This window comes from Bufo bufo, chromosome 3 (assembly GCF_905171765.1).
Source record: "Bufo bufo chromosome 3, aBufBuf1.1, whole genome shotgun sequence".
Classification (NCBI taxonomy): Eukaryota; Metazoa; Chordata; class Amphibia; order Anura; family Bufonidae; genus Bufo; species Bufo bufo.
The window spans coordinates 456,246,713-456,260,031 of record NC_053391.1 but is presented as its reverse complement, the minus strand read 5'-3'; the positions used below and the strand labels follow the sequence as shown (position 1 = coordinate 456,260,031).

The 13,319-nt window shown below is 43.2% G+C and overlaps 1 protein-coding gene across 1 annotated transcript; it reads left to right on the top strand.

The window, feature by feature from the left end:
• The first annotated feature begins 9,548 nt into the window (after positions 1-9,548).
• CHST7 (carbohydrate sulfotransferase 7) lies at positions 9,549-11,721 on the top strand. The gene has a single exon (XM_040425144.1). The coding sequence runs from the start codon at positions 9,825-9,827 to the stop codon at positions 11,112-11,114; it is 1,290 nt and encodes a 429-aa protein (XP_040281078.1). The 5' UTR covers positions 9,549-9,824; the 3' UTR covers positions 11,115-11,721.
• The last annotated feature ends 1,598 nt before the right edge of the window (positions 11,722-13,319 follow it).

Sequence of the window (13,319 nt, the reverse complement as noted above, 5' to 3'; positions counted from 1 at the left end):
ATATATGAGGTAAATCTCAGCAGCAGTATAATCTATATAACCCCTCTCTCACTGTCTATGAGGTATATATCAGCAGTAGGATAACATATACAGTGGATATAGAAAGTCTACACACCCCTGTTAAAATGTCAGGTTTCTGTGATGTAAAAAAATGAGACAAAGATAAATCATTTCAGAACTTTTTCCACCTTTAATGTGACCTATAAACTGTACAACTCAATTGAAGAACAAACTGAAATCTTTTAGGTAGAGGGAAGAAAAAATATAAAAATAAAATAATATGGTTGCATAAGTGTGCACACCCTTAAACTAATACTTTGTTGAAGCACCTTTTGATTTTATTACAGCACTCAGTCTTTTTGGGTATGAGTCTATCAGCTTGGCACATTTTAACTTGGCAAGATTTGCCCACTCTTTGCAAAAACACTCCAAATCTGTCAGATTGCGAGGGCATCTCCTGTGCACAGCCCTCTTCAGATCACCCCACAGATTTTCAAATCGGATTCAGGTTTGGGCTCTGGCTGTGCCATTCCAAAACTTTAATCTTCTTCTGGTGAAGCCATTCCTTTGATGATTTGGATGTATGCTTTGGGTCGTTGTCATGCTGAAAGATGAAGTTCCTCTTCATGTTCAGATTTCTAGTAGAAGCCTGAAGGTTTTGTGCCAATATTGACTGGTATTTGGAACTGTTCATAATTCCCTCTAGCTTAACTAAGGGCCCAGTTCCAGCTGAAGAAAAACAGCCCCAAAGCATGATGCTGCCACCACCATGCTTCACTGTGGGTATGGTGTTCTTTTGGTGATGTGTAGGGTTGTTTTTGGGCCAAACATATCTTTTGGAATTATGGCCAAAAAGTTCAACCTTGGTTTCATCAGACCATAACACCTTTTCACACATGCTTTAGGGAGACTTCAGATGTGTTTTTGCAAAATGTACCATGGCTTGGATGTTTTTCTTTGTAAGAAAAGGCTTTCGTCTTGCCACTCTACCCCATACATATGAAAAATACGGGAGAGTGTTGTCACATGTACCACACAGCCAGTACTTGCCAGATATTCCTGCAGCTCCTTTCCGGCCTCTCCCAGACCAGTTTTCATGAATTTTTGAGGGACGTCCAGTTCTTGGTAATGTCACTGTTGTGCCATATTTTCTCCACTTGATGATGACTGTCTTCACTGTGTTCCATGGTATATCTAATGCCTTGGAAATTCTTTTGTACCCTTCTTCTGACTGATACCTTTTAACAATGAGACCCCTCTGATGCTTTGGAAGCTCTCTGTGGTCCATGGCTTTTGCTGTGGGATGCGACTAAGAACATTTCAGGAAAGACCAACTAGCCCAACTCCGGCCCCAGCTGGCTGAGCAAGGCCTACAGCTGAGCCCACCGGTAGTTCTCCAGGCAGTCAAAGGGAAGGGCAGACTGCAGGGTCCCCCTTGTAGGGAGGTGTCCAGTAGGGCCCCTTGGGTTTGTAGTAGGGGGGCTGCTGCCGGTAAGTGGGCCCATAGTTCGGGAAGGGCGGATAGGGAGGGTGCAAGATCCGAGTCCTGCAAGGAGCAGGTGGGCTGCGCCGCTGCCCCTTATATCAGCCTGTTATAGCAGGCTCGTTACATTAACGACCGGCAGCCCTGTGCCCTTAACACCTTCACTGCCAGCCACACCTGAGCCTCCCCAGCGTAGTGGCATCTCCGCACCGTAGACTGTACAAATGGCAGAGTGCTCCCTCATACCGCCGCAGGTGCGCCAACCGATGGAACTGTTCACAATTGCACTTATCGGGCTCAGCCCCCCTTCCCGCCCACATGTCAGCAAAGAACTGGAGGCGCGCAGAAAGAGGTAGGTGGGGGAGGGGGATACTGGGCAGCGGCAGCCATTAGCAAGTGGTGAGGTGATCATCAGTCATCTCGCTACTTGCTAATGTTAAGTATGTGCTGAAAAACTTGTCAAGCTAACCTGTTCTATGGAGCAGTCGGCATGGAGCCCCGTTTTCATGACTGAAGAGCAAGCTGCTACTGTGTTCAGTGCGGGAGAATGGGAGTGGTGTGAGAGGAGCAGCCAATGGCAGGGCAGCCCACGGATACTATGACCAAACAGCAGCTTCCTCACTAATAACAGAGCTCTGTACTGTGCGGAGCTCTGTTATTGGATTAAAATTGCAGCGCGCTGTTTCTTTTTAGGTTGTATCATCCATAAATTGTGTTATTAAGTTGGCTGCTATAACACCTGCGGCGAAACACACCATCATAGACATCACTGCCACGCATGGAGTGTAATCTCACTCCATTACAGAAGTCTTATGGAAATGCAATATAAGAAACATCCCATGCAGCTATATGAGAAATGGAAGCTAGACGTTGCAGACTTGAGCAAGGAGATGTGGGAGAAAGTGTTGCAGGATTTTCCCGAGGTGGCAGTGAGGCTCGCAGGGTCTCTCAATTATATTTGCGCCATAGAGTATACAGGGAGTGCAGAATTATTAGGCAAGTTGTATTTTTGAGGATTAATTTTATTATTGAACAACAACCATGTTCTCAATGAACCCAAAAAACTCATTAATATCAAAGCTGAATATTTTTGGAAGTAGTTTTTAGTTTGTTTTTAGTTTTAGCTATTTTAGGGGGATATCTGTGTGTGCAGGTGACTATTACTGTGCATAATTATTAGGCAACTTAACAAAAAACAAATATATACCCATTTCAATTATTTATTTTTACCAGTGAAACCAATATAACATCTCAACATTCACAAATATACATTTCTGACATTCAAAAACAAAACAAAAACAAATCAGTGACCAATATAGCCACCTTTCTTTGCAAGGACACTCAAAAGCCTGCCATCCATGGATTCTGTCAGTGTTTTGATCTGTTCACCATCAACATTGCGTGCAGCAGCAACCACAGCCTCCCAGACACTGTTCAGAGAGGTGTACTGTTTTCCCTCCTTGTAAATCTCACATTTGATGATGGACCACAGGTTCTCAATAGGGTTCAGATCAGGTGAACAAGGAGGCCATGTCATTAGATTTTCTTCTTTTATACCCTTTCTTGCCAGCCACGCTGTGGAGTACATGGACGCGTGTGATGGAGCATTGTCCTGCATGAAAATCATGTTTTTCTTGAAGGATGCAGACTTCTTCCTGTACCACTGCTTGAAGAAGGTGTCTTCCAGAAACTGGCAGTAGGACTGGGAGTTGAGCTTGACTCCATCCTCAACCCGAAAAGGCCCCACAAGCTCATCTTTGATGATACCAGCCCAAACCAGTACTCCACCTCCACCTTGCTGGCGTCTGAGTCGGACTGGAGCTCTCTGCCCTTTACCAATCCAGCCACGGGCCCATCCATCTGGCCCATCAAGACTCACTCTCATTTCATCAGTCCATAAAACCTTAGAAAAATCAGTCTTGAGATATTTCTTGGCCCAGTCTTGACGTTTCAGCTTGTGTGTTTTGTTCAGTGGTGGTCGTCTTTCAGCCTTTCTTACCTTGGCCATGTCTCTGAGTATTGCACACCTTGTGCTTTTGGGCACTCCAGTGATGTTTCAGCTCTGAAATATGGCCAAACTGGTGGCAAGTGGCATCTTGGCAGCTGCACGCTTGACTTTTCTCAGTTCATGGGCAGTTTTTTTGCGCCTTGGTTTTTCCACACGCTTCTTGCGACCCTGTTGACTATTTTGAATGAAACGCTTGATTGTTCGATGATCACGCTTCAGAAGCTTTGCAATTTTAAGAGTGCTGCATCCCTCTGCAAGATATCTCACTATTTTTGACTTTTCTGAGCCTGTCAAGTCCTTCTTTTGACCCATTTTGCCAAAGGAAAGGAAGTTGCCTAATAATTATGCACACCTAATATAGGGTGTTGATGTCATTAGACCACACCCCTTCTCATTACAGAGATGCACATCACCTAATATGCTTAATTGGTAGTAGACTTTCGAGCCTATACAGCTTGGAGTAAGACAACATGCATAAAGAGGATGATGTGGTCAAAATACTCATTTGCCTAATAATTCTGCACGCAGTGTATAGAACCCCGGTAGTGATGAAGAAAATGGGAAATCGAGAAGATGACTGGTGTCTGAGATGTGGGGTGCCAAGTGCCAAATACACCTCATGTTGAACTGTCCACGGCTAAGACGCTACTGGACAGATGTTGTGGGAGTATTGACCACAGTGTTCCGCATAAAAATTGATCCGTCAGCACTGATATGTATTATGGGGTGTGTGAAAACAATGCCCGTGACACCAGGGAGGAAATTAGCTATTATACGTATTCTATACCAGGCAAGGAAACTTATCGCATACTATTGGATTGCTTCAAACCCCCCAAAAGGTGCAGGAACTTGTAGAGAAGGTCCATTATTTGATACAATTACAGAGATTCGTATATATCAGAAGAGAGGCACCATTTAAAAAATTTGAGGAAATATGGAACTCACCCTTTCGGTTTAATAGGACAATCGGTAACAGGAGACATGTCTGCAGGGTGAGGAGGCTAAGGAGTGAGACTCTGACAGGGCCTATAGTCTAGAGATGATGGGGTTTGTAGTAGAAATGTTGAGCGAAGGTGGCAGCTAGGCAGGACTGGATGAGAGATAGGGGATGGTCTGCTAGCCGAAAATAGTACACGATGAGTGCATGGGAATGTGATGAAAGTCTAATTGTGTGCGACACCGGTGAACAGCAGAAGACGCGATCGAAGAACCACACCGAGTCAAGAGATAGGATATAATTCCGAACTTTAATAGAGAACCCTTAACAGAAACGTTACTATGGACAATCTCTATATTGCAGACCTGCAGGGGGGCGGTTGGGATATTGTATTCTGTTGTTTTTAAAGAAAAGTGTTTAATAAACATTATCTGATTTAAAAAATATATATATTCCAGCAGTAGGATAACATATATAATCCCTATATATGAGGTATACATCAGCAGTAGGATAATATATATAACCCCTCTCTCACTGTATATGAGGTGTATATCAGCAGTAGGATAACATATATAATCCCTATATATGAGGTATACATCAGCAGTAGGATAATATATATAACCCCTCTCTCACTGTAAATGATATATCAACAGTAGGATAACATATATAACCCCTCTCTCACTGTATATGAGGTATACATCAGCAGTAGGATAACATATATAATCTCTATATATGAGGTATACATCAACAGTAGGATAACATATATAACCCCTCTCACTGTATATGAGGTATATATCAGCAGTAGTATAATATATATAATCCCTCTCTCACTGTATATGAGGTATACATCAGCAGTAGTATAATATATAACCCCTCTTCATGGTATACGAGGTATATATCAGCAGTAGTATAATATATAACCCCTCTTCATGGTATATATCAGCAGTAGTATAATATATAACCCCTCTTCATGGTATACAGGGTATATATCAGCAGTAGTATAATAAATAACCCCTCTTCATGGTATACGGGGTATATAGCAGCAGTAGTATAATAGATAACCCCTTTTCACTGTATATGAGGTATATATCAGCAGTAGTATAATATATATAACCCCTCTCTCACTGTATATGAGGTATATATCAGCAGTAGTATAATATATATAACCCCTCTTCATGGTATACGGGGTATATATCAGCAGTAGTATAATAGATAACCCCTCTTCATGGTATACAAGGTATATATCAGCAGTAGTATAATAGATAACCCCTCTTCATGGTATACGAGGTATACATCAGCAGTAGTATAATAGATAACCCCTCTTCATGGTATACGAGGTATATTATATCAGCAGTAGTATAATATATATAACCCCTCTCTCACTGTATATGGGGTATATATCAGCAGTAGTATAATAGAAAACCCCTCTCTCACTGTATACGAGGTATATATCAGCAGTAGTATAATAGATAACCCCTCTCTCACTGTATATGAGGTATACATCAGCAGTAGTATAATATATATAACCCCTCTCTCACTGTATATGAGGTATATATCAGCAGTAGTATAATAGATAACCCCTCTTCATGGTATACGAGGTATATATCAGCAGTAGTATAATATATATAACCCCTCTCTCACTGTATATGGGGTATATATCAGCAGTAGTATAATAGATAACCCCTCTCTCACTGTATACGAGGTATATATCAGCAGTAGTATAATATATATAACCCCTCTCTCACTGTATATGAGGTATATATCAGCAGTAGTATAATATATATAACCCCTCTCTCACTGTATATGAGGTATATATCAGCAGTAGTATAATAGATAACCCCTCTTCATGGTATACGGGGTATATATCAGCAGTAGTATAATAGATAACCCCTCTTCATGGTATACAAGGTATATATCAGCAGTAGTATAATAGATAACCCCTCTCACTGTATATGAGGTATATATCAGCAGTAGTATAATAGATAACCCCTCTCTCACTGTATACGGGGTATATATATCAGCAGTAGTATAATAGATAACCCCTCTCACTGTATACGGGGTATATATAACAGCAGTAGTATAATAGATAACCCCTCTCTCACTGTATACGGGGTATATATATCAGCAGTAGTATAATAGATATCCCCTCTTCATGGTATACGGGGTATATATCAGCAGTAGTATAATAGATAACCCCTTTCTCACTGTATACGAGGTATATATCAGCAGTAGTATAATAGATAACCCCTCTCTCACTGTATACGGGGTATATATCAGCAGTAGTATAATAGATAACCCCTCTTCATGGTATACGGGGTATATATCAGCAGTAGTATAATAGATAACCCCTCTTCATGGTATACAAGGTATATATCAGCAGTAGTATAATATATATAACCCCTCTCTCACTGTATATGGGGTATATATCAGCAGTAGTATAATAGATAACCCCTCTCTCACTGTATACGAGGTATATATCAGCAGTAGTATAATATATATAACCCCTCTCTCACTGTATATGAGGTATATATCAGCAGTAGTATAATATATATAACCCCTCTCTCACTGTATATGAGGTATATATCAGCAGTAGTATAATAGATAACCCCTCTTCATGGTATACGGGGTATATATCAGCAGTAGTATAATAGATAACCCCTCTTCATGGTATACAAGGTATATATCAGCAGTAGTATAATAGATAACCCCTTTCTCACTGTATACGAGGTATATATCAGCAGTAGTATAATAGATAACCCCTCTCTCACTGTATACGGGGTATATATATCAGCAGTAGTATAATAGATATCCCCTCTTCATGGTATACGGGGTATATATCAGCAGTAGTATAATAGATAACCCCTCTCTCACTGTATACGGGGTATATATCAGCAGTAGTATAATAGATAACCCCTCTTCATGGTATACGGGGTATTTATCAGCAGTAGTATAATAGATAACCCCTCTCACTGTATATGAGGTATATATCAGCAGTAGTATAATAGATAACCCCTCTCTCACTGTATATGAGGTATATATCAGCAGTAGTATAATATATATAACCCCTCTCTCACTGTATATGAGGTATATATCAGCAGTAGTATAATAGATAACCCCTCTTCATGGTATACGGGGTATATATCAGCAGTAGTATAATAGATAACCCCTCTTCATGGTATACAAGGTATATATCAGCAGTAGTATAATAGATAACCCCTTTCTCACTGTATACGAGGTATATATCAGCAGTAGTATAATAGATAACCCCTCTCTCACTGTATATGAGGTATATATCAGCAGTAGTATAATATATATAACCCCTCTCTCACTGTATATGAGGTATATATGAGCAGTAGTATAATAGATAACCCCTCTTCATGGTATACGGGGTATATATCAGCAGTAGTATAATAGATAACCCCTCTTCATGGTATACAAGGTATATATCAGCAGTAGTATAATAGATAACCCCTTTCTCACTGTATACGAGGTATATATCAGCAGTAGTATAATAGATAACCCCTCTCTCACTGTATACGGGGTATATATATCAGCAGTAGTATAATAGATATCCCCTCTTCATGGTATACGGGGTATATATCAGCAGTAGTATAATAGATAACCCCTCTCTCACTGTATACGGGGTATATATCAGCAGTAGTATAATAGATAACCCCTCTTCATGGTATACGGGGTATTTATCAGCAGTAGTATAATAGATAACCCCTCTCACTGTATATGAGGTATATATCAGCAGTAGTATAATAGATAACCCCTCTCTCACTGTATATGAGGTATATATCAGCAGTAGTATAATAGATAACCCCTCTCTCACTGTATATGAGGTATATATCAGCAGTAGTATAATATATATAACCCCTCTCTCACTGTATATGAGGTATATATCAGCAGTAGTATAATAGATAACCCCTCTTTATGGTATACGGGGTATATATCAGCAGTAGTATAATAGATAACCCCTCTTCATGGTATACAAGGTATATATCAGCAGTAGTATAATATATATAACCCCTCTCTCACTGTATACGAGGTATATATCAGCAGTAGTATAATATATATAACCCCTCTCTCACTGTATATGAGGTATATATCAGCAGTAGTATAATATATATAACCCCTCTCTCACTGTATACGGGGTATATATATCAGCAGCAGTATAATAGATAACCCCTCTTCATGGTATACGGGGTATATATCAGCAGTAGTATAATAGATAACCCCTCTCACTGTATATGAGGTATATATCAGCAGTAGTATAATAGATAACCCCTTTCTCACTGTATACGAGGTATATATCAGCAGTAGTATAATAGATAACCCCTCTCTCACTGTATACGGGGTATATATATCAGCAGTAGTATAATAGATAACCCCTCTCTCACTGTATACGGGGTATATATATCAGCAGTAGTATAATAGATAACCCCTCTCTCACTGTATACGGGGTATATATCAGCAGTAGTATAATAGATATCCCCTCTTCATGGTATACGGGGTATATATCAGCAGTAGTATAATAGATAACCCCTTTCTCACTGTATACGAGGTATATATCAGCAGTAGTATAATAGATAACCCCTCTTCATGGTATACGGGGTATTTATCAGCAGTAGTATAATAGATAACCCCTCTCACTGTATATGAGGTATATATCAGCAGTAGTATAATAGATAACCCCTCTCTCACTGTATATGAGGTATATATCAGCAGTAGTATAATATATATAACCCCTCTCTCACTGTATATGGGGTATATATCAGCAGTAGTATAATAGATAACCCCTCTCTCACTGTATATGAGGTATATATCAGCAGTAGTATAATATATATAACCCCTCTTGATGGTATATGAGGTATATATCAGCAGTAGTATAATAGATAACCCCTCTCACTGTATATGAGGTATATATCAGCAGTAGTATAATAGATAACCCCTCTCTCACTGTATATGAGGTATATATCAGCAGTAGTATAATAGATAACCCCTCTTCATGGTATACGGGGTATATATCAGCAGTAGTATAATAGATAACCCCTCTTCATGGTATACGAGGTATATATCAGCAGTAGTATAATATATAACCCCTCTTCATGGTATATATCAGCAGTAGTATAATATATAACCCCTCTTCATGGTATATATGATGTGTCCCACTCCCAGGATAACACCTTGGCCCCTCTCTTTGGGGTGTGACTCCGGATTCCAGGCTCAGCGCCGCGTCCCCCTCGCACTGACTACACGGCCGATGTGACGAGCGCACGGTAATCCCCTGCCTGGAGGACACCAGCCCCACCCCTGGGCGGACTGCCAGGAAGTGGCCGCCAGAGACGGCATGCAGCAGAGGGCTCCGGTCACCATGGCCCGGGAGTGACAGGATGGGCAGGCGGCGGGCACGGAGCCTGTGGCTGCTCCTGCTGCTGTACGCGGCGCTCATGCTCCTGGTCCTCTCAGTAATGTTACATGAAGGCTGGCGGTCTGGAAGGAAAGCCTCGGCTGCTCAGGACGACGAAGGAGGCTGGAACCGGTCACCTCCCCGGCGGCTCTGCCCAAGCCTGGACCAGTCTCTGTGGGAGGATGATGGGGAGGAAGGAACGGTCTCCCCGCTCCCCCGAACTCACGTGTACCTGCACGCTACATGGCGGAGCGGCTCGTCCTTCCTGGGGGAACTCTTCAACCAGCATCCCGGCGTCTTCTACTTGTACGAGCCGGCGTGGCACATGTGGCAGTCCCTGTACCCCGGGGACGCGGAGAGCCTGCAGGGGGCGCTGAGGGACTTGCTCGGCTCCCTGTTCCGCTGTGACTTCTCCGCGCTGCGGCTGTATGCCGGGGACAACCTGACTTCTGCCGGAGTCTTCGGCTGGAGGAGCAACAAGGTGATCTGCAGCGCCCCCTTCTGCTCACCTTCTGCAAAGAACTCTAGCTCCACCGCTGGGGGGCGCAGGGACAAGGTGGGACTTGTGGAACCTAAAGACTGTCAGCAGAGCTGCCCGGCTCGGCCCCTGCGGGACCTGGAGGCGGAGTGCAGGCGCTACCCTGTAGTCGTCATCAAAGACGTGCGGTTACTGGATCTGGCCTCCCTGCGGCCGCTGCTGCGGGACCCCGGGCTCAACCTGCGGGTGGTCCAGCTATTCCGCGACCCCAGAGCCGTCCACAACTCCCGGCTCCGCTCCAAGCGTTCCCTGCTGCGGGAGAGCCTCCAGGTGCTGCGCAGCCGCCTGAGGGGAGTGGACCCAGCGGGCAGAGCCCTGCAGCAGCAGCAGCTGCACCGAGGAGGGGCAGACTTCTTGTTAAGCAGCTCCCTGGAGGTCATCTGCCAGGCCTGGCTGCGGGACTTGCTCCTGGTGCGGGGCCACAGCCCACCCTGGCTCCGGCACCGCTACCTCAAGATCCGCTATGAGGACCTGGTGCTGTCCCCGCACAAGGAGCTACGCCGCCTGCTGCACTTCACTGGGCTGCCCGCCATGGCGGAGCTGGAGGACTTCGTGCTGAACATGACTCGGGCAGCCGGCTACTCTTCAGACAGACCCTTTCTGGTGTCTGCCCGCAATGCCAGGGAGGCTGTAAGCGCCTGGCGGGAGAGGCTGAGCAGGGAGCAGGTCCGTAGGGTGGAGGAGGCCTGTGGAGATGCCATGCAGGTGCTGTCCTACCAGCTGCAAGGGGGTTGAGGCCTCTCCCTGGAACCCACCTCCGCAGACTGCAGCTGGCACAACTGAGAGAGGGCAGGCGGCAGGTTATAGAGCAGGAGGAGCGCAGCACGTTGTATATACAGTTTCAGTAAAACCTGTAATTTATACATTTACATCTCTGCTCTTTCTGACTCCAGTTGTACAGGGGATCTTTTATTAGTGATTGATAGCGTTCTCTGTGTATAGAATTTACACATTGCAATTACTGGGCAGATTATCGGGAATGAACGTTCTTGCGAATGCTCATTCCTGACAAACTGCCTGTGTAAAAGTGTAGCTGATGAACGAGCGACACACTTGTTCATCAGGTGATCCTGTCATTTGGGCAGGCACCTAAATTGTCGTTTCTGGGCAGCAGATTGTGCCATCTAAACAGCAATACCTTGTCATTATATTATCTGACCAATTTCTGTCCAATTAGACCAATAGTTGGTGTGTAGACCAAAAGATCTCGGTGTGTAATCTGCCATCTAACCAATGATTGGTCAGAAAATCTGTAAAATAATCTGTTGGTGTAATACAGCCTTTAGTGTGTATACAGAGATAGCTGTCAGTCACTGATTGTTATACAGGAGGGAGGTGTTATCAGTGATTGATAGCATTCTCTGTGTACGTGTGTATACATATATAGCTGTCAGTCACTGATAGTTGTACACAGGGGAGGTGTTATCATTGATGGCATTCTCTGTGTAAAGCCTCATGCAGAAGTCTGTGGAACACAGTCCATGAGATACCGGACTGGCATTGCAGGAGCGCACTGCGTCATTGGTTGCTATAACACCATGCGCCCCTGCAATGCCAGTCCGGTACCTCATGGACAGTGTTCCACGGACGTCTGCATGAGGCTTAAGTGTGAATACATACATAGCTTTCAGTCACTGATAGCTGTACACGGGGGAGGTGTTAGTGACTGATGGCATTCTATGTGCAAATGTGTATACAGAGATAGCTGTAACTCGCTGATAGTTGTAAATTGGGGAGGTGTTATTAGTGATTGATAGCTTTGTTTGTGTAAGTGTGTATAGAGAGAAAGCTTTCAGCCACTGATAGCTGTACACGGGGAGGTGTTATCAGTGATTCATAACATTCTCTGTGTAAGTGTGTATACATAGATAGCTGTCAGTCACTGATAGTTGTACACACGGGCGGTATTATCAGTGATTGATAGCATTCTCTGTGTAAGTGTGTATACATAGATAGCTGTCAGTCACTGATAGCTGTACACGGGGATGGTGTTAGGCTACTTTCACACTAGTGTTTTTAGTTTTCCGGTATTGAGATCTGTCATAGGGGCTCAATACTGGAAAAAAACGCTTCAGTTTTGTCCCTTTCATTGTTAATGGGAACAAAACTGAACAGAACGGAGTGTTCCAAAATGCATTCCGTTCTGTTTAGTTGTGTTTCCATACCGGAGAGCAAACCGCAACATGTTGTAGTTTGCTTTCCGTCTGGGGATGCGGAGCAAGATGGCATGACCCTCAATGCAAGTCAATGGGGACGGATCCGTTTTCTCTGACACAATAGAAAACGGATCAGTCCTCTATTGTCTTTCAATGGAGTTCATGACGGATCCGTCTTGGCTATGTTACAGATAATACAACTAGATCCGTTCATAACGGATGCAGATGGTTGTATTATCAGTAACGGAAGTTTGAAAGTAGCCTTATCGTTGATTGATAGCATTCTCTGTGTAAGTGTGTATACATAGATAGCTGTCAGTCACTGATAGTTGTATATGAAGGGGTGGGGTGGGGTGTATTATCAGTGATTGATAGCATTCCCTGTGGAAGTGTGTACATAGCTGTCAGTCACTGGGAACACATCCCCGTGTACAGCTGAACTCAGAAATAACAGATATAAATAATTTTTATGGAGTCTTTTCCTATAAACCTATACATCAATCTGCTCTGCTCCTCCTGCTCTATAACATGTTGCCTGCAGATTGTGCTGAATTTTGTGGTGACTGGTCCTCTTAAAAGGAACAAAAGAAACTGAAGTCTGTGTTAACTCTATTGTCTGCAAGTTATAGTTTACTATTATCAGTCCAGGCTAAGGCTACATTCACATGACGGTGAAAAAAAAATGGCCATGAAAAACGGTCTCGCTGTACGTCGCTCATGGCCGTTTTTAAATTATTTCACATTGATTTTCTTGCTGTGCATCCATTTTTCACATGTTTTGGAT

What these genes read in the sequence shown, in the direction of transcription:
- CHST7 (XM_040425144.1), top strand. Translation starts at nt 9,825, where the DNA reads ATGGGCAGGCGGCGGGCACGGAGCCTGTGGCTGCTCCTGCTGCTGTAC.